Source organism: Cyprinodon tularosa, unplaced genomic scaffold (genome assembly GCF_016077235.1).
Source record: "Cyprinodon tularosa strain WSP-4 unplaced genomic scaffold, ASM1607723v1 ctg570, whole genome shotgun sequence".
In the NCBI taxonomy this organism is placed as follows: domain Eukaryota; kingdom Metazoa; phylum Chordata; class Actinopteri; order Cyprinodontiformes; family Cyprinodontidae; genus Cyprinodon; species Cyprinodon tularosa.
In genome coordinates, this window is record NW_024039308.1 from 389,756 (window position 1) to 412,500 (window position 22,745).

Sequence of the window (22,745 nt, forward strand, 5' to 3'; positions counted from 1 at the left end):
TCGGGGTTTTTAACTAGTGTTGCGCCGATGCCATTTTTCGGCCTCGATACCCGATACCTTGCTGTGCAGTATCGGCTGATAGCGATGCCATCTGTCAGAAATTGTTGTGTGTGTATATATGAAGAATTGCATACTATACTACATAATATATACTACATAAAATAATTGCCATCATGGATTTGTCAAGCTGCTGCCTACCTTTGTGAAGCAGGAAAAAGACTAATACAAAATGAATCCAGTAGAACTTTTTTATTGCCTACCTGGAATGGGTGACAATAGTTCAATAAACTTTTGGCTCTCAAAATGATATCGGTGCCCTATTTGTTGGTACTCGCCGATTCCGATACCACCATTTTTGTGCAGGATCGGGGCCCCGCCTGATATTGGTATCAGTATCGGTGCAACACTAGTTTTAAACCTAAATATAAATACAATAAAACAAGAAACCCCAGACCAAAATGATCAGATGTTCAGTTCTGATGATGATGGAACAGTGTTTTACTCAGAGAGGAAAGTTAATCAATGTGACAAACACCTCAGAACCTGAAGCAATCATGTGTTAGACTCTCATATTAGAACCATTTCCTGATGCCTCCCGACTGCTGTTCTCTCACCTCTCAGTATGATGTGACATGTGTGGATATGTAGCAGTGGCTTGTTACAGATCGGTCCGTGTACAATGACTTCCTGCTCTTTAAAATGCAGTGCGGCCGCTGAGGCAGGAAATGGACCTAATGACAGAGCTGTGGACCGGCACTCTGCCTGTCTCAAACGTATAATCAAATCTGTGTCTCAGACGTGTCTGCTTGCGTCACCGCAGGGCCATTTCCCTTCACCTGCTTCTTCAACTGCAGCCTCAATTATGGATGAGGGACCGCTGATGCATAATGGATCCGTTCCCTGATGTCCACTGATTGAAAATCCTGGACAAGAGGGACACAAAAGAAATGTCAGACCTAAAAAAGACTCTAGCAGAGGAACAGCACCTGGATGTCAATCAGAGAAGCATAGAAAAACAGCAAAGGTCTGAGTGATGTGTCTCATTGATTCAGAGGTAGAAACTGAAGGAAGCTGCGATTTTATGACAGACTGCTGGAGACAAAGAGAACAATGATCCAGTTCTGAACGGGTTCAGAGCGTTGGCACACATTTTAGAGGCTTTTTTCTTTCTAATTGATTAACTTGTCAGAGTAAGGAGCTCAAAAAGCAACAAATTATTTCTCCTAAAGCAGCCAAAGTCTGCAGAAAAACACTGATATACCCAGGGCCAGAACAGGGCATAAGCAAACTAGGTGATCCAAGGATAATTAGTTGTTTGTTGTTGTTTTTTTTTTGTTTTTTTTTTTGCATTTATAATGATTTCTTTATAAATATAGAAACCAAACACACAATTTTGTTAAAAGAAACTTTTTTAAATCAAATTATCTTTATTCATTTAGAAATTATTAATTATACATGAAAAAAAAGGATCTTGGGGCTAGACCGACAAACATTTCTTTGGAGATAAAAGATAAGTTAGATTTTTTATTGTTTATTTGATTTAATTATGTTTGTTTTTGTACAACTGAATTTCTTTTTTCATCTATCAAAGCTATTTGATCTTTTTGTTGTTCTTGCAATAGAGATTATTTTTGCGTATAGCTGCTTACAGCTTAAAGCGAAAAGTATAAAGCAATCAAAACTTTTACTGTGAACAGGCTGCATACCAGTATATTTCATTGCTTTTTAATAACACTTTGATGCATAAAGATAGGGGAAAAAAACTCTAAAAAGCACCACCAGACCATCAATGCATTTTGTTAAACATTTTATTTTAGTCGAGGCTTGGCTTGTTAAACAGATTACCACAGGCTCATATTTAACTGTTTTGCTGAGACCAGTTCTTTTAGCTTTTTTGAAAAATGTAAATTGGGGGAAGACAGAGATTTGAAATCTATTATTCCTCTGTGTGCACACAAAGCTCACATAACAATAGCTACATGTAAATAAATCTGTTATTAACAGATAAGACTTTAAATGGAACACATAGTTTCTGTTTCATTGATTCAATAAGAAAGCATTCACAGGCAGTGAGTCCAGAGCATCTTAGAAAAACAGTGCTTGCTAACTCCTCGCTAGTTGTATCAACTGTTACAGTCTCATCACTGATTCTGTGTCATTTTTTCTAACTTGATTGATTAAAGTGTCAAATTCAATTTCTATTCTCAGATGATTCTTATATTGCTTTAATGAGAATCTGTAGCAGAAATTAAGGGCTGCGGCAGAGTTTAAGGGAATTAAGAGTATAAAAACTATATCAGGTTATAGTAGATGTATGAATGATCTGGGGTTTCATTTATAAAGCGTTCCACAGAAAGTTTGTTTTCCAAAAAATAAGAAATAAACTGTCTCAAAAATGTGCATTGCCTCACATCAGGGGCGGATCTAGAAAAATATTTATGGGGTGGCTAGAGGGGGGCAGGAATTTTTTAGGGGTGGCAACATATGGCATTTGTTTACACTGAATTTTATCACAGTTTGGTGAGAATAGTATGTACAGTACTAGTGTTTCATGTGAAACAGTTCATATTAATAATACATTGTACAATGTGATCTCACTTAATAGGAGATAGAATGATAACACTACTTCTAGAGGGGCCTTATGACAGGAAAGGTATTAAGGTAAGACACAGGTGCTGAGTCGCAGATGTGTGAGATTGACTGTCAGAGAGGCAGCTTTGCAGCATTTGCACAAGAAGAAACGATAGAAAAAGTTCCCCATCAGAGATCTATGGACTGAGCTGGACTAAAGTGAGCATTACTACACAGTAGAAATAAATGGGTCAAGGCACCCGAACAAGGTACTGGACATCTATGTAATGTTTACTCTGAACACACATTTACCCCATTTGTTCCTCAGTAACTTGTCATACAGCAGTTAAGGCAACATGAAAGGGACATTTCATGCATGTAAATATGCTGTAGATAGAGCTGTATATGGAGGACCAACTCTGCCATATTTAAAAATAAATACAGAAATAAATAAATGCTCAATAAATAAATAAGCATACAATTAATTGCCACCAAAAATACAATCAACAAATAAATGTAATTAGAAATTATATTATAATGGCAGGCAGAAATGTAAAAAGGGCAGGCAGAAAGAAATAGCGGCGAAGAAATAACTAGGGTAAAAAAATACAAAGGAAGAATAAAACAGACAAAAATATGATAACATGCACATAAATAAATACTTAAAAATATAAGTAATTAAAAAATGAAGTTGAAGATAATAAATGACAAAAAAAAAGGGTAAATATTAAAAAGGCAAAGAAATAAAGAAGCAAATTTAAAGAGTTATATACCTTTATGACTAGCTGTATAATTTAATTTCTACTTACATTTATTTGTTGTTTGTATTTTTGGTTGCAATTAATTATATGCTTATTTATTTATTAAGCATTTATTTATTTCTGTATTTATTTTTAAATATGGCAGAGTTGGTCCTCCATACTGCTGTATCAACAAATCAACAAAAAGGCGGGTTCTGTATGTTACATCAAAATCTCCACAAATCTGAAAAGAAGCAACATAAAAATACATTTTGCTTGTGAGTAGGTTCATACAGGTCATTTCTGGATAGTTTCATACTATATATACAAAAAAAGAAACAACAACACTGCTTCATATTAAGCAGGATTCACACCAGTATCACATTTTTAACTTTACTTTTAACACTATTGGTTTTACTAAAGGAAATATCAGATTTTCTCAGGTGCCAAAACAAAATGTAGCAGCTCTGTAAAGGCTCACCAGAGAGCAGAACATAAAGTTAACATGACTATAACAGCTGAATGCAGTGATTTCCATGTTGCTCAGCAAAACGCTTCACAACTTTATTTAGATCCAATGCCTTTGTGCGTTTTGATTTGAGTTCAACCAAACTTGATCGTCTCTTTTCTGTCATAGCTAACCGCAAATATGTCTTTATGAGCCTGAGACGTCAGGCCTAACTAACATCATAGATAGAGAAATAACGTTCTGCAACCTGATTTTTATCATCTGTAAATCAGCATTGCAGCTATGCTAGCAACATTGTGCTTTCATTATGATTTCATTTCTCGATAGATAGTTAATCAATTTTTACCTGTTTCATCCCGTTTCTCCTCTCCCCATCACCCCTGGCTCCCTCACTTTGCCCCATTTGGTTTTCATAACAATCAGTCTCAGTTGCTCTCGCGTCATCTCGTGCTGCATTCACTGCAGTCCGACATTGGAAATTAGCGGTCGTAATTCTCAAATGATTCATAATTTATAAGCCTTGCCACCCCTACCGCCAACTGGGGTGGCAGCTGGGGTGGCAAGGCTGTCATTTGCCACCCTATGCCACCCCAGTAGATCCGCCTATGCCTCACATTAACTCTGACCCATCTTTGCAGGTAGGCTACACACATTTTGGGAGGAGGGAAATCTAGAAATACAAAAGATAAATCAGATTGGGAACTGATGCCAGTTTTCATCATAATTTCTCTCAGATATTTAATTTCAGGTTCTATGGAGCTTTAATCCCAGATTAATTTTATTGGTTCCAAAACCATAGTGTGATTATATATATAAATATATATATATACATTGTCCTATAACACAAAGAAAAAAAAAAAACAGCTAAGATTTAAAATGAAAGTCTGCACAATATTTAAACATTTCCTCACTTTCATGAATTCCACCACAGATGTTTTAACATAGTCAACAGTATAATTCTGTGAATTTACCTATAAATCTAAAATATTACCTCCAATGAAAAGTAGAATAGTGCCTGAACGCCCTTAGTAATAAGATCAGCTCATCACAGTCTAATGCTGTTGATAATATTTCCTTTTATTTACTGCGGCTATCAAACATGTCTGACTCATAACCTCACCAAAATTTTCACTATAGGGCCCCAAGGAGGCTTGGAGAACTAATTACCCCTTTTTTAGAGGAGCGGGGAGTCTGAGCAGGAGTCTCTAAACTAAATGATTAGATTAGAATCAAAATAAACAATAATTTGTTTACTATAAAGTCAGAAATCTATTAGGTTCAAATAAAAAAAAAAAATCCTTTTTTGAACTGAAAAACCTGGAAAAAAAAAAGTGTTATATACTGAGATAATACATTAATTACGTTCAGAAAAAAATGAGATAGTTATAGTCCTCATCTTTATCAAGTGAGATGGCAGTAACTATGCTTTAAAAGTTTTTGCTTTAAAGCCAAATTACAGGTTTCGCTGTGAGATGCAGGAAAACTACCTTATGGTTTCAGCTTTTGAGTTAGAGGTTCAATGTTCAATGGGTTCAATTTCAACAATATACATTGATGCCAAATAGATGCCATAGCAATAATATTCTGTGTTCCAATATACAATAAAGACTCATTAATTTCTTATTCAAATTTAAAGCTGATTTATAATTAAATAACAGAAGTTGGAACTGTCATGAGCTAGCCTTTTGGTTAGGAAACATAATTTGCTTCTTGGAGCAACAGTAAAGGTCTGAGGTTTGAAACTAATATCCCTTAAACAAACAAAGGTCAGGCAAAAATTCAGATGATAAATTTCCACCCTATAGGGTTCAATAAGCTCTAAATAAAATCATCAATTATCATTTAAACTTATGATAACATAGAATTAAAAGGTTTGCTAAATTTAACTGCAAAACTTAAATTATTAAGTCCTAAACTCACAAATCTTCTCAAGGTGGTGACCTTTACATTTTTAATTCCGCTAACTTTTTTTTTTTTTTTTTTTTTTTTTTTTTTTTGTGCAAGGACTTAAACTTTGATTATAATTCACAAATATTTGTGGTCTAAAGGCTTTTCAGTCAGAAATGTTTACTGGGAGGAATGGAGGGGAAGACCTGGGCTGAAAAAACTCACCCAGTTCCAAACGAAGAGTGTTTAAGAAATCATTAAATCATCACCATTAATCATGACTGTTTGTTTTATTTAACTGCTTTATTTTCTGTTTTAATTCAGACTCTTAATCAGAAAATCTGATTAAAATAGGATTTTGTGCAGCGCCCCCTCTGTTGATGATGCGCTCCTGCAACAACATCCTCCTCCTTCCTCCTCCTCAGCCTCCTCTTGCTCTCTGGTACCCAGAGCGACAAACCTGCATCAGTGTTTGCCTGCTGCCCGAGTCGTGCAGCTGTTCCGCTGCTCCTGAACCGGTGGAGCGCATCGAGTCAAGCACCATCCGCGCAGCAGAAACAGGCAGGAACCGGACCCAGGCGCAGGGATGAAGCCCGAGCTAAAGAAGCGTTTCCTCCCGTGAGGAGCGGAGCAGGAGCCTGGAAAGCGCCGGAGGGAAGCGGAGGAGGTGGAGGGGGAGATCTCGGGGACACATCCATGGCGACTGGAGGAGGAGGAGGCGGCGGAGGAGGCGGAGGAGCGGCGCGCAGGAGGAGAGCGGGGCTCCCGGGGTTCTGCTGGAAAACCTGCTACTTTCCTATCCTGTTCTGGGTGATTTCCGTGTGCGGAGAGGAGAAGACCTTTATAGTGGAGGTAAGAGTCCCGCACAGGAGGACTGTGTGGTTTTTATTTTATATTTTCCCCGATCCTAAGGCGCAGCAGAAAGCGGACTGATGCGCTCCTCTGTCCTCTGTCCTCCTCCTTATAGCTGCTTTAAAATAGAATTTATGAGAACAGATAAAAACGACTTTCTGAGCTGAACAACTGAGATGTTTTGGACTCAGAATCTGCGCTCAGCTCTTTGTTTTCTGACGCTGGAGGCGCGCATAGCGACGCGCTCAGCTGCCGCTCCAGCATCAACACTACCACTAACAAACAACTTAATTACTCATTAAACCTGATTGTTTCCGTCTGTTTGGCAGCTTTATTAAGTTTTTCAGCTCAATTAGTCCTGCTGCTGCTGGGTGTTGGTCAGGATGGATGAGGAACAGATACTGATAATAAAGCTTCAGATTCTCTGCTGCAGCCGCTCAGTCAGTCAGGGAGGTATCTGTGTGTGCACAGACACATGTTGGCCATAAACAACCATCAGCATCCAGGCAGGTTTAAAGTGACTTTGTGCTGAACAAAGCCAGCCCCCCCACCCAGTCCAAATATAGCCCCTGCTCCATAATTCATGGATCCGCTCTGAGTTTGGGAGATTGATGGAAAAGGCTGAATTCTGTAGGGATGTTGGAGCAAAACTCTTCCTGCCATGGTCTCAGCAGGGTTTGGGGGTCTTTGAACTGGGAGGATTCCTTGTTGGGTATGCAGCTCAGTGAGAGTGGATCAGTGGCTCTCCTGTTTTTTTTCTGTTTGTGTTGCTAGTGACACTTTGATTCAGACAAAGAAAGCGCCTGTGGCGGTGCTGAGTGAGCTATGTGTTGAACAAAGGAGGAGATGTTGTCTCTGATGTGGCTCAGCTGTAGAGTCTGGATGTCAACAGATCCAGTGTGAAATGCAGGGCAGGCAGCCTGAGAAGAAAAACAGATCAACACACGAATGTCGAAAAGAAACAAACTGTTGAGGGAAATCTCCAGAGGAATGTTTGAGACTGGGAGCTGACCTTGGTGCTGAAAAGCTTTGGTTAGCAAAAGCTTTTAGAGAAGGTCTGCAGTCAGCTAAAGTCCATCCATCATGTATCTAGGCTCTGTGCCGTAAGGGTTATTCATACTCTGGATATTGGATTGGATCACAGAAGGAACAAATTTGACATCCAAACAGTTGACCTACAAACACCCATAAAGAACCTTAGAGTGGGACCCCAGTGGATTTTGTGGTTCTTCTCAGCTGAGTCAAACTAGTCTTATAAAACAAGCCTTCTTAAAACCATTTTTGGCTCCATGTTATCATGTGTGTTGCCTCCCTGAACAGGGAGGAAAATAGGAGAAAAGTGAAGTGCTCAATATAATCTCTGTGCACCTATGATTAGTCAAAGCTCTGTGTAATAAATAACATCCCTACTGTAGCTGCTTCTCTGGGAGCTGACCTTGGTGCTGAAAAGCTTTGGTTAGCGAGCAAAAACATCTGGTAATAGTAAATCAGGAATAGAAACATTTCAGTTTCCATGATCTTAACTGGTAATTTTATTTAACTTTAAGTGATTAATATCAGACCTGCTAGGCTTGTAGTTTATAACATTCATATTTGAGTAAACCTGTATTATAACCGTGTTCCCGTTTTATATACAATGCTTTGTCTTTTTAAATATATTTTGTGTTTTTCTATGAAAAATGGTCCACATTCAACGAATTAGACTGCAGCTTCAAAACTGCAGTGAATTTGATAGAGGATATGTTGTTGGTTGGCATGAGTCTGAGTGATTGTGTAACTGCTAAACATGCACAATCCCACAGTGCTGCAGGACTAGAACCAAGCATGGTACAGTTTTACTAACATGGGTCGAGGAAATCCTCTTTTTTAAAGTTTGTAGACAAAGAGAAGGAGTAAGCAGATCTATATGGATATATATCTGGAGTACTACTGCCCCTCACCCACCTGTTGCTGTGGTACTTTTTTACTTTGCAGAGAGAACTCAGCTGGTTTTCTGTGATACAAACAGAAAAACAGGCAGAGCAGAGGAAAGAGATGTTGAGCTCTTTGTCTGACTCATCTGTTCGCACTTTCCCTGTTGGCCTGTTTACACAACAGATTGGATATACAAAGGTTCCACTAGGAGTTTTGTTGGTCATACGTTTGTGCCCTGCAGGAGAAGCTGGTGATGGAGAGAATGAATCATAAAATCTGAGAACAATTTGTTCCAGATGTTCAGGTCAAGCTTTTAGGGCATGATCATTGTAGTTTTTTCTATTCTAATTGTGGCCCATTCAGGTTTTCTTATGAGATGTTGGGTCGTTTTATGTCGATTTTAGTTAAATATAGAAACAAAACTATATTTAACTGTTAAGGACATGCTTAACTGGTCCTTTGCCTGTGATTTCAACTTGTTCTCTGATTTGGACCTCTGCAGTCAGAAAATGGAATATGAACTCCTCATAAGAAAACATGAGAGCAGTTGTTGGTTAGTGTAGACTGACTGGAAAGGACTGAGTCATCAATGGCCAATGACAATTCTAATTTCGATGACGATACTGGTCATTTTGACTTTAGTCTAATCCATAACCAATATATGCTGCTTATCTTTTTAGGATGATTTTTCAAGACTGTGTTGTTTTTCTTTCTTTTTTCCTCTACCAAAGCTCATCACATGCGGAATCAGGCAATGGAAAGAACAGAAGACAAAGCATGCTGTTTTAAAACTCCAGACTGGACTGTTATTTTTATTGTATTTTTTTCGGTTCTTTAAATGATGAAAATGTCACAATGATAACAAACAAAAAGAAAAAAACACATTTATTAACAAATCAAACAAAACCTGAACAATGGATAGCAAATGGAGGCAGGTGCAAGCATGCACTCCACATATCGGTACATGAAAAACAAGTATCGGCTGGCTTATATATCCGTTTATCATTAATGAGAACCATAAGATGAACCCAGTTAGAGCAGAGGCTGCAGAGGTTATGTATCAGCAATGACTTGGAGGGAAAATGAAATCAGGAATACCGGAGAGGTAACATGCTAGAAGAAATACCCTCGACTGTTCTTTTAGCACAGGGTGACGTGGCAGCAATGACACTGAGTTGCTCAGCAGAAAAGATGACTAACAGTCAGAATGTCCTCACTTTAGATCTCTGTTATGATAATGGAGGTAATAGGATAAAAGCGTGTATCTGAACTCCCGTGAGCTGGTCTCAGTGGGGTTTTTTACCCTCTCAAAGATGGGATGTTCTGGGAAAGAGGCTGGTCAGTGGATGGTTGTAAACACAGCATTAGAACTGAGAAATGGGTTAAAGGAGCCTGCAGCTCTGCACTTACTGAGCGCAGAGCGGGCTGCTGTTGTGTGGGTGGGTGTGAATTCACGCCTGCTTCCAGTCAGCTCTGTCCTGATTTTCATTGTTGCAGATAAATACACACATTTGTAATGTTTCTGCGTTCAGATTGACAGCCTTGTTGTCGTTCCTTTCGCTCTTTTCAACCCTCTTTAGTTTTTGCCTTCCAGTCATTGTGTTTGTCACACCCACACTCACTTTGCCACTCGCTCAGTGAAGCTGCAGCTGGAAATACCGGGAGTTGTCACCGTGGGTTTGATGATGGTATTGTTCTGTCTGAAATCAGCGCAGATGTGGAGGATGATTTGTTCTGCTGAACACGATCAAATTAATCTGTTCACTGATTCAGAGTTTATGTGAGAACAGATCCATCGTCTGCAGGTGCCAAAGTGTTTTACTGACTTTTTCAAAAGCATGTCTGACGATAAAACTAAATGGAAATGGAAAAGAAAGAATTTCAGCCAGTGCATTAATCTTTAATATTTAATTATTTTAGATTTTCTTCCACAAACAACTTCACTAGAAAAAAAAAAACTTAAAGAAAGAGATGTAAATATAATAGCCTGTGGCAGATTTAAAGAAATCTGGAAGGCTGGAGACGCCAAAATAACCGAACAAAGTTACAACCTTTGTTACCAGGCTGGGTTTTTCTCTCATGCCATTAGTCTTACAATGGGTTACAGGACACAGAAAACTGTAGAAATCTCTGCAAGGGCCCAAGCTGACAAAATAATCCTGACCCAAAAGGTATCCCCCCACAGTGCCTGTTTGGGTTAAAGGTTTCCTTCCAACACTTTGTTTCAGAAACCTAGCAAGGGGCCCCACATTAGGGCCGATTTTCTAAAAGTGTCTTAACAAATTTTCAGATCATAAAATGTTGAAATAAACAATGTTATTTCAAGTATTTTAGATTTTATCAAATCTGGGCCTCAGTTTTACCCTTCGACGTACCCGAACTTTTTTCAACCAGGAACCAAGAGCAACAGTTCCAGAACATTTGTATAGGAATGGCCAGGAATGGCCAGGCGGGGGCTTAATACTGGCCTTGTTCTTTTGTTCTTTTTAATTTCCATGCAATAAAACTATAGATCTATAATTGATAGATTTGCGTAAAATAGTACCCAAGTTGCTGTTGCAATTTTGTATGACATTTAGGGGAGTAACAGTTTTTCTTTTCCACTAATAGCATTTATAGGCTCTGACGCATCTGCATCATTGGAACCCCACATGTCCATTAGGTGGCAAAGAGGGGGCTACTTATCTAAATGTGGTGTTACAATCCAAATAGGAGGAATCTTGATTAAATATTTCTTTGAATAAACAATTAAATCTAGATTTTTAATTCAATGGCTATTTTTTTTTTATGGTGGCACATCTGATAAATAAGCACAGTCATTAAATAAAAAATAATGTTATTTAAAACTTGAGATATTTCATTCCCTGATTTAGCATTGCAGGATGTTTTCAAGCACTTATTTCTGTAATGGTTTACATTTCTGTTTTCTATACTGGAAAAGGGTCTTATTTTGGTAGATTTACCAGTAGAAGCCCCAGAGGAGAGGCATTAATGCAGGAGAAGTACCATTACATGCATGTTTATCTCCAAAACGCTGTGGAGCAGAGGGAAGATCTGAGGACAGAAATGTGAACAGCGTTCTAATTATAAATGAACACCAGGCGGAGGTTTGTCTGTTGTGAGGGAGAGGGAACTCCCTGAGAGCGGTTCAGAAGGATCAGAACGGCTGCACAGGAACAGGAAATCATTTCACACCAACATGGACATTTAATTATGGATCCTCCTGCAGGAGCCTCATGATGTTTGTCTCTGATCCGACTGTTTGTCCAAGGATTTTCAAACATGTCATTCAAATGATGCCACTGATTAAATAGAAAATAATCTTTTGGTTTGTTGGATCCGTAGTGGAATGTGGTTGAAAAACCGATAAAACAGCCATTTCGGGGAAGATGTTTGCAGTTTAAGCCCAGTTCATTGAATGTTGCTGTTTGCTCAGCCTGAACCGATCCCATTGAGAACAGTGTATTCTTCACCGGATGCTGAAGAGGATATTAGCCAACAGGAATAACCAACTCAATCCCACCCTGATGCAGACCTGAGGCTGTTTTGAATCTTTTAGGAGGTGGGGGTGCTAAAGCTTTCTGACAGCTTCTTATTTATGTCCGTGCCCTGGTCTACTGATATATGGCAGAGCAGCTGGAAGTTTGATGCCTCGGTCGACAGCAGTTTAATAAACTGGATGGTGGAGAAGGAAGTAGTTCATATAATCTTGATGCATTTTGATTCTATCTGGGTGAGCAGCCTGAATAAAACCCCCAATAGAGACCTAATTTCTATATAGCTGAAGTATGATGTGGCTCGTCTCCATTTAGCTTTAATTAAACATAGTCTGAAAAGCCAGGTTCACTCATGTTTAAGCTCATTTAATCTGTTATTGATTCAGATCAGCCTCAAATAGTTCTCTTTGAATATGACCTTTTATTTTAACTTTGATAGTCTTAGCATATTCATCTCTGTTTAGCTTAGCTCTTAGAGCTCTTTATAAACCAGAGCCATTTAAAAAACTAGAGCCCTTTATAAACCAGAGCCCTTTATAAGCCAGAGCCCTTTATAAACCAAAGCCCTTTATAAACCAGACAACTTTATAAACCGCAGCCCATTATAAACCAGAGCATGGTATAAACACGACAACTTTATAAACCAGAGCCATTCATAAACCAGTTCCCTTTATAAACCAGAGCCCTTTATAAACCAGAGCCCTTTATAAACCAAAGCCCTTTATAAACCAGAACCCTTATAAACCAGTACTGTTTATAAACCAAAGCCCGTAATAAACCGGAGCTCTTTATAAACCAGAGCCCTTTATAAACCAAAGCCTGTTATAAAACAGAGCCCTTTATAAACCAGAGCCCTTTATAAACCAGAACCCTTTATAAACCAGAGCCCTTAACAAACCAAAGCCCTTTTTAAACCAGAACCCTTTATAAACAAGAGCCGTTTATAAACCAAAGCCCATAATAAACCAGAGCCCTTTATAAACCAGAGTAATAAACTAGAGCCCTTTATAAACCAGAGCCTTTTATAAACCAGAGCTCTTTATAAATAATCAACATTAGCTTGGTTTATCTTGGTCTGCTTAGTTTAAACTAAACTAGGCTTACTTAGTTTTTTGTTGCTTGTTTTAGTTGAAGGTATAGTGGAGGATGTTCTTTTTCCGTGTGGATCATCAAAATAAGTGGTCCTCCTAACTGTCAATCATTCTAGTGATTTTTACGCATTTTCGCTTACCGGTGGAAAAATTGCAAATCTTCCTTTAGAAAGTAAGTTTATATGAGTGATGCAAAAAGCAACTTTTAAACAGAGCGCGCAGGAGAAATGGGTTCATGCACGCTCTCGAACATGTTTAATAGGCGTTCCCTCTCTGGAGCGCGTACAGGGTGGTGAGTTCTGCATTTTTTGTTTTTCAAAGTGGAGGGGCAAGTCTTTAAAATTATTACCTGAATCCTCCACTATACCTTTAAACGTAGCTTAACTGGATGTAGCTTAGCTGTTCTACTCTCTATTTACTTTTACATATTATAGTTTATAGTAGTCCAGTGCCTCTTACGTTGGTTGTGCTTACAGTGGTTTTATCTTGGCCTGTATATATATGGAGCCTTTTCAAGTCAAGGGACTCCACATTGCTTTACACTCCATCCAGTCATTCCCCCACTAATGGTGGTAAGCTACAGGTTTCCCCAGCTGCCCTGGGGCTCATTGACAGCAGCCAGGCACTTTACACCGGTGTGTTGCTTAATGACTGAGACAGATGGAGCTGTGGTTGCAGGACAAACTCCTTTTCTTGCAGTCTACCCCAATGTCATTGAAAAGTTTAATTAGGCTCAGATCAGTTTTACTTTGTTTAGTTTGGCCTAGCCCAGCTTGGTTTATCTTAATTTAGTTTGGCTAATCTGGCCTTTGTTTAGCATTAAGCTTGTAAATACTAAACTTTTTATTTAAACTGTTTATAAAGGCCAGAACCAACCCTTTGTAGATGTAATCCTGGCACATCCTCAGGTCCTGTTGCAGGTCTTTCCCGGATTCTCCCATTCTCTCTCTGCAGCTCCTCTGGGGAATAGCTATCATCTATGCCCTGGTAGTTATTGATCGTCCACTATGTGAGTGTAGATGATATATGAGCGTCATATGACACCACAGCTTACATGGTGCATCAACACAGGAGTAGATGTTGCTGCTCCATGTAAGCTGCGATGATCCAGTTGTTAGAGGTTGGGTCAGATAAGAGATATGTAGAGCTTTGGTTTTTAAACTCCTTGAAGTTTAAGCAAATGAAGAAGACAAACTTGATTTCAGAATAATTTATTTTCCATGTTTCCCAAATAAATAGAGAAAAAAATAATGCAATCAGTAAGAAATCTAATTCCACCAGATATTCAAAAGAAAGGAGATTTTGCAGATCTTAAAGAACTGATTGACTGGAAACTTGGCACCAAGCAGAGAACAGCTGGATCAATAGAAAAGTGTCTGAGCATCTTTTGAAAAGAAAGGAATCTACACAGTGGATCGCAAAAGTAAAAAGAAAAGAAAGAAAGAAAAAAAGCTGTGAAGAGAAAAATCCTTTGAAAATCAAAATATGCTGACAGAAAACTCTAAGCAGGTCGCCTGAAAGTAAAGGACCTCCAAAAGATGATAAAATGAAACATCTCAACCGGGGACAGGTTTGTGAGAAAAGTTTAAGAAATCAGCAGAAGGGAAAACATGATTCCTTTGGGCTGAAGATGATTTGATGACCAAATTATGCTCTTATTAATTAATTTAAAGTTGGTGATTTGTTAAAAGACTGAATCATTTATCAGCAAGTTTTCCTGAATTTAACTATTTCAATGTAAGCAGCTACTTGTGTCAGGAAAGTCAAAGACTCAGTCAAGATGTTAGCAGCACCTCTGGTTTAACAGAGTTTCAACGTCAGACTTGGAGCTGATTCTGTATGTTAGAGATTTTATAAATTCCTGATTCTGAAAAGAAATGATCCTGCCGATAGTGAAGAGGAGCGTGCAGCGAGAGTGAAGATGCGTTACATGATGAAGAAATGTTTTACACTTCCAGATTTCATTTCCTAGATATTTTGTTTTGATGGAGCCGCAGTTCTCTGGTTAACTCCACGGAGGCGGGTAGTAGCGCTCTAACTCCCACATGCTGCTGTGAAGGCAGACATGAAGCATCGTCTATGAGGCCTTTAAGACGCATCAATCTGCAGTTATCTCAGTTTAATCAGATTTGTTTTCAGAGTTTTTAGGGTTTCTCTTCATCGTCTTCTGCTCTAAGTTTTATTGGTGAGAGAAATGTTCAAACTGAAATGAGGGCAACTCTTCATAATCCACCCTGAAACTCGTCCACCAGATATGGCTTCTTTACTGTTGATGTTTTTGTGTGATTTTCTCTTGGATTCTGACTGTTTCTGAAGGGAATCAGTGTCTCTGATAAATAAAGAAAAGAAACTGTATTCAAAAACGGCCTCAGAAAACAGATTTATAGTTTCTTTTACTGAAATAAGCAGTTGAATAAGATGACTGTGTCCCTCGCGTCCTCGCTGGCTCAGTATGTGACCCGATCCGTCTGAGTGAGACTCACTTTGACATGATCTGGAAGGAGGAACTCTGGTTCATCCAGCCTGATTAATCTGATCTGCTTCGTATCATCCTGAGGAGACAAAGAGCAGAAAGTCTGACAGCAGATTTGATCAGGGCTGTCTGAGGATCTGTACTGCTCTCAAGGAGGGAATCCTCCACAAACATCAAACCGCCTCAGCAGACGGGGGCTCTCTGGTGCACAGATGAGCTTCATTAATCACTCGCTGTTCAGCTTCGCTGCCTGTTTTCACTGCTGATTGCTTGAGATCAAATCGGTTTTTGCAGCGTCTGCAGGAGGAGATGAGGCTGCAGTGAGTCCACAGCTGGTCTCTGTTCTCCTGCTGCTGTGGTTCTAAATGTCAGATGCAGAAAATCTTTTATTAAAACCGTATAAATCTTAGTTTCAACCAGTGCTACTCTCACACTTAGATGAACAGAAACATTGAAACCCCAGAAACATTTTTCGGACGATTTCCTAAAACCATGCAATAGAAAATGCAACTCAAACTGGATCAGTGCACATTTTTAAAGGTCATAGCTAGAATGTTTTTATCAAAATGATACATTTATTTAAAGGTACAACATCCACATAACATCTAGAGTGGTGCAACATAAATGTACAAATATTACTGAAAAATTAATTTTGTATACTTATGGTTTTAAATTATTCATATGTCATGATCTGCCCTGATAGCTGACCTTAATTATTGACTTCATTCACCTGCCTAACTCTGCACGGTTCAATCAATCAATCAATCAATCAATCAATCAATCAATCAATCAATCAATCAATCAATCAATCTTTATTGTCAACTACAATTTACATCACAATCAAAATTTAAGTACATCACATCGCATACATTAGGGTGGGGGGGCTAAGAGGGGGAATGGATTTACTGAGGCCATGCGTACCGCAGAACGCTGCTAGTAGCGCATTCTTATGGCTTGCCAGGTTCCCCCCGGTTACCTGGCTTCCCAGGTCCCAGGCGTATACCTACAGCTACATGGGGGAAGAGAGGGGGAAAAAAGCATATTTAACACTTTATCCTTGACAGGGTACAGCTTGAGATATCAAAAAAACCTCAGCACAAGAAAAGCACATAAAAACACATTTCAGAGACATTTCAGCAGAGGGTCACATCAGAGGTGGAGTCATATGAAGTAAATCTGACATTTGAGACATTAGTTGTGTGTGTATGATGAATGCTTTCAATACGTCTGTAGACGCCACCCACAGGCAATATCCTTGATGAGATGGAAGTTTATCAACAGTTACTGAGTGCATCCACAGATGTTCACGGGTAGGGGAGGGAGGGAGAAGTTCTTCTGTGCCCTTTCACCGTAACATTGGAGATTAGATAAAGGCGGGAGGTCGAATCCAGAATAACACTTATTGTTTTGAGATCAGGCTGCACAGGAATTTCCCTCAGCCTTGAGTATTTTCTTGCTGGCTCTTTCGTGGCGAGACTAATATACCAAATTTGTTGGGCTTTTCCACCTTGAAGCAAGCGTTCACATCCAAGATATTATCCCATCTCACCTTTGAGTTTAACCGCCACAGCTAGTCTGCGCTCAATCACACCCAGCATGCGGGTCATCTCCCAGTCCTGCTCGTTCACAGCCTGAAATTGGAAGTTAAGTTTTCATTTAGGTTAGCAATAGTGGACCTGGCTACTGGCTGGCAAACGATACAGAGAGCAGGTGAGTGGGGATGCGCCACTTACTGGGCAGGAGTTAAACTTGTAGTTATGGCTTTCAGTTTCTGACCCACAAAGGGCCGAATCTAAACTTCTTTAAAACTGGTTCCATGGATCGGTTCTGATTAGAAGCTGAGAATCTCAAACTGGTCGAAGCTTCATATAAAATTTGGGAACAAACTTCTGCCATTCAGCCTATAAGAAACCCCAGGGTGTCCAATCAAAGCAAACACAGTAATCTCAGTATAATCTCTCCATGGTTTCTAATGAGAACCTGGGCTCAAGAGCCTGAGAGACAGACTTTGCTTTGGTGAGGAACATCCCAGCCCGTAAACATTAGGAGTTCTGGACACTGGTCTGAACCTGAACCATATGGCCAAACCAGATATGTCCTTGGTTTCAAAAAGGCACAGGGAAAGGACACTAAAGCCCACTGATATATTAGCTCTCTCTGTAGAGAACCTGTAAAAGCTCTAAATGAGGTCTGGTTTTTTTCTGTAAACATCTGAAGCTCAGTTTAGAGTCGGTCTGAGGCAGAAAGTTAGAGTAATCATTTGTTTTCATGGGATTTGCCTTTTTCCTTGTTATCTATGGAGTTGTTCAGGAAAAGAGGCTCTAGAATTAAAAAATCAGTCAAGTTTGAAGGATTAATGTGATTAGATAACAGTTTATAATGTTTTCATTAAAGCTGCTTTTCTGTCGTTTTAATTAGTTTCATCAGTGAGCTGCAGAATCTTCTGTTTCCTTCTTAGTTTTCCTTCATTAAACAGACAGAAACACTCAACAGGATTACAGCAGAAAATGTTCTGCAGATAAAAAAAAACTGATTAAACATTAATAACATTTAGAAAACACTCATTTCTGCAGGGATTGACCACAGATAAAACATCTAGGAGACGCTGACAGCTGGTCTAAACGCTGTGTTATTATTTAATTCTTGATGACCATTGTAAACGTCGCTGTAAATTTTTCCTTATTTCAAACTTTAATGTTCGTCTTTTCTGAAGCTTTTTTTGGACTTTAGATCATCTGTTTAGGTGCTGAAAATCATCCAGCCAGGGTCGGTGTTGGAGATCTTCTAATATTGTTGTTGGAGCTGAAGGTTGGTGGACCTGACCCGGCTGGGAGAGGCTCCCTCGCTCTGAATTATTAATGCTGGACTGTAGAGAGAAGCTCTTCCTCCCTCCTGGTTACCTCTCCTCTCCAAACACATCTATCTTCCTCTGATCTCTTCCACTGCTCTTTCTCTTCTTCAGAGAACATAACCATTCCAGAGTCCCATCTGAAGAAGCAGCGTACAGAGAATATTTCATAAATGAGTTGGTTTGGAATCTGTGGATTCTTTGATTCCCGAGGAAAAACTTTTAGGTGATTTTTGAAAGTCTGAGTGAACTTTTTCTTGTTCATTTCAGTCCTTTTATGGTTTTTCAGCTGCAGCACTGAGCTGAACTTACTGACCTCCAGGATCTTCTGGAGCAGAATAAAGAATAACTCCCAGAGTTAAATGAGATGTGTGGTTATGCAGGATTTAGAGTTTCAGGGAGAGAAAAAAACATATGTTTGTGTTTTTTCTTTGTCTGAAAGTATGAAATTAAGCTGAATGATAATATGGTTATTATTAATTCATGAGTGAAAATATATTATAAACATGCTCTATGAATCCCTATTTAAATAATTGGCTGTGACACATCTTTTTCTAAAAGAGATTTTAGTTTATCCGCTGCTTTCTTTTAACCTTGTTTCTTCTTGGTTGTTTTCCTCTTCCTGGTTCTCCTCACTTTCATCCTGAACCTACCTGACTGCTTCCATTCATTCCTCCGCCGTCTCTTGATTTTAATCTCCAACATCTGCTTTGATTCACCTGTGATAAATGTTCAGAAAGGGATTCTTTTGAAAATCAGCAGCACTCGCTGCTCCTTTAGGGTCAAGGACTTCAATTTATGAAGATGTGATGTTTCCTATGAAACTCTAACTATTGCAACTCTTTCAACGGTAAATAATATTCAATGTTTCCATCTGAATTATTACATTCTGGGAGTGGACTATTCAATAGGGGTAGTGGCTACCTAGTGGTTAGGGCCTAGAGCCTGGAATCCTGAGGATGTGAGTTCGAGACCAACTCCCACAGACTGCCACTCGGGCTCTTTGAGTAAAAGACCCTTAAACCCTGATTGGTGCCCCATGATGGCAGCCCACTGCTTCCCAAGGGGATGGGTTAAATGCAGAGGTAATTTACTCAATAAATTATTATTAACTACATATATGGATGCAGCTCCTGCAGAGTGACGAATCCATCCATGGTTCTGTCCTTCATGTTCCAAGATCTCTGCTGTGGTGTCATCTGTCCAGAGGACATTATCCTTGAAGTCTTGTCCTGACCAAAGTCCTGCGGTCATCTTGTTCCCGGAGAGAACAAGCTCCAAAGTGGCTCAGGGTTAGGACCTTTGACCTGCTTATCGAGGGTGGTACAGTCTGAGGTGGAGCTCTTGGGTTTTGGGTCATTTCTTTAACTTTCACGCCCTGATCGTAGGCTGAGATGTCTGAGATGTTTTCCTTTGATTGTACTCTCTTTCAGATGACCTTTAACACTTTCCTGATTGTTATGCACCAATAGCTGCTTTAATTTGCCAAATGGACAGATATTTTTCATGCTTTTCTCCTCTTCTCTCTTGCAGACATGGCTGAAGAACTACGGCTACCTGCTGCCTCATGACGTCCGGACGTCTGACCTGCGGCAGGAAAAAGCCATGCAGTCTGCCGTGGCCGCCATGCAGCGTTTCTACGGCATCCCAGTCACAGGAATCCTGGATGAGACAACGATAGAGTGAGTTACTGACTAATTTCAATGATAACTTCTTTTTAAATATCTTCATTTCCTATCCTGTTGTATGTCCAGGTGGATGCGGAGGCCTCGCTGTGGCGTTCCTGATCATCCTCACACCAGCCGCCGGCAGAGAAACAAACGTTACGCCTTGACAGGGCAGAAGTGGAGGGAGAAGAGGATCATCTACAGGTAATTGATCCGGCCTCCCTCTGGTTGGTTTGGCATAATGTGTCCCATGGTAGCTGGAATGCACCACCCCTCTCTCTGCCCGTATATTTACTGCTGTTTCTCGGGTTGCTGAGCTCTCACTGTTAAACCAATCGGGTCGGTGCTTTAAAAGCCGCTCTAATGCAGATTAGAAAACTCCCAGGAGACCCTGAACATATTCCAGCTCCTTCTGTTTCTTCTGTTCACATTATCATCCATCCAGAAACTGATCATCCAGCTGAATCTATGCATTAAAATTCTGAATCAGATTATAGAAAACCCATAAACTTGGTGAACAGAACCAAGATGTTGTTTCCATTCTGATGCTAATTACTTAGTTTCTTTCATTTATTCATTCATTAAACTTAAATATCTTTTTCAATATCAAACTTTCATATCAGAAGGTGAGAATCCTGAAAGTTTTAACAGGTAAACTCGATTCAGCTGGGCTGAACTGTATCATAATTGGATTTAATTAAATATATTAAATGTTGATATTATTTTATGGAGGTGCATTAATATCCTCATCACGATGATTAAGTTTGGATTTGTTTTTTGAATATGCTGTTTCATCTTACTTTGTTGGGTTTGGCTGCACTTTGTCACCGTTGTTTGCACTGGTGCCTTGGAGCAAAGAGGTCTCGAGTTCAAATCCCAGTGTCTTTGTGCATGGAGTTTTCCTGTGCATTCATGGTTCTCGATGTGTACTCCTAAAAGGACTGAGGGAGGAAGCTGGAGTTCTGTGTTTGAACTCAGAACTTTTAGTTTGTTTTCCCACCAAACCTTTGGAGAATTTTTTTCTGTCCCTGAAGTTCAGTTTCTGAAGCGGATCAGGCCAGGGTGACTCAGTCCAGGACCCTGGCTGATTACAACTTCTGGTGTTGGCGCTGTTTAATCAGACCCTGGAATGGTTCATTTGTAGTGTTAATGCTTGCTGGGCCAATGTAACATTAGCAGCAAGAAAGGATTTGATGTAAGAGCTGCAAAGTTCAGTAAAAGAGGAAAAAGAAAAGCAAAGTTACCCTCGTTCCAACACAATCCATGCTACCAATTACATATAATTACAGTCCTTTTTGGTTTTATGTTTGTATTTTATGGTACCTGTGTGGTTTATAGTGCTTAACCTACAGAAAACAGAACAAAAATACAGATAAACACAGTGTGATTGTCAGCGTGAGGGTGCAGTTTGGTTGAGGACCCAAATTCAGAGATGAGGGAGGCAGAGATGAGATCTTGTAGGTTTAATGAAGTAAACGGCAACAGAAACAAAATAAAAGAATAAGACCCCAAAAAAGAGGACACGTCAGGGAGCCAAGTAACAACCAGGAACCAGTGCTGAAGAACTGCACAGGGAGAGTATATATGGGAGACAGAAACTCCAAAAGGGGAAAACATAAATGTGATAAAATTTCTCCGGACTGATATGAGCATGTCGCTGATTTCAGACAAGCAATATAAAGTAAAGAATGTAAAAAAGTCATCTTTAATATTTCATACAGTGTAGTTTAACACGCTTTAACGATTTAATGTTAGGAATATTTTTGATACCCTAATTACATCATTTTATGGCGACCTGCATGTATTTCTGGTTTCACATGTGCAAATGTGATGGTTGTGATCAAGCTTCCTGTTCAGGTAGTGACAACACCACTCAAAAGGATTGTGGGAATCTTTATAGCTCCTCTATGCTAACTGAACCATCAGCATCCTGATTCATTTTCCTGCCTTCTTTCTTACAATACTTTGAAACTGCTGACGCACATCTGCTTCAGCCTAAGTGTCCTTAATGAATGGCACTATACGGCTTAACCCAAGAGCATAAACCTGAAGAGGAAATGTCTTGTTGGTCTACGTGAAGCAGAAAAAACTACATCTGAAAACTTGACTAGCAACAGAAACCTCATCAAAAAGACTTGGTTCTTCTGGCCTTTAATCTGTACAACAATGGACCAATACTGCCCCCAAAACAATCAGTTGCCATTGAATAATATTGTTAGGTCTGGTGTAAAAATATGGGTTAACTTAAATCATTGCCCCTGCAGTTGGGAATATTCTCACTTTAAATTTTCCCTGGACTGATTCCTGGACCAGAGGAACCTTTAATCCTGCACATCTATCTCCTCCCTGTAATCATGTGGGCGGCTCGGTTAGCAGAGAGGAAGCCGGCTGGGGAATAAATCCCAGCTCGGTGGGACCAACTCTGTGCTTTTAGTGCTGTGATGCAGACTGGACCCAAGCTAATAAACATCCTCCATCTTTTTTAAAAGCATATGGAGGCACAGAGCCAAACATGGGTTTTATTAAATGTATACACATATTGAAAAACCAAGCCTATAAATCAGAAAGGAAAGAATGAGCTCTACTGTAACACAGATGGATTAATCACACATGGTCAGCAAAACTGTTGGCTACACTTCAACTGTGGGAAATAAACAGAGGCTTAGATATGTCTGAAAATATAAATCATCCATCCATCATCCATGCATCCATCATCCATCCGTCCAACCATCATCC

At 39.5% G+C, this 22,745-nt stretch overlaps 1 protein-coding gene across 1 annotated transcript in view; it reads left to right on the forward strand.

Moving 5' to 3' along the window:
- Positions 1-6,103: 6,103 nt before the first annotated feature.
- Positions 6,104-22,745, forward strand: part of mmp24 (matrix metallopeptidase 24) — a 52,105-nt gene continuing 35,463 nt past the window's right edge. The window contains exons 1-3 of the mRNA XM_038306052.1: positions 6,104-6,519; positions 19,876-20,024; positions 20,097-20,213. Coding sequence (XP_038161980.1) covers positions 6,364-6,519; positions 19,876-20,024; positions 20,097-20,213 — 422 coding nt within the window. The 5' untranslated portion in view covers positions 6,104-6,363. The remainder of the gene's footprint in view (positions 6,520-19,875; positions 20,025-20,096; positions 20,214-22,745) is intronic.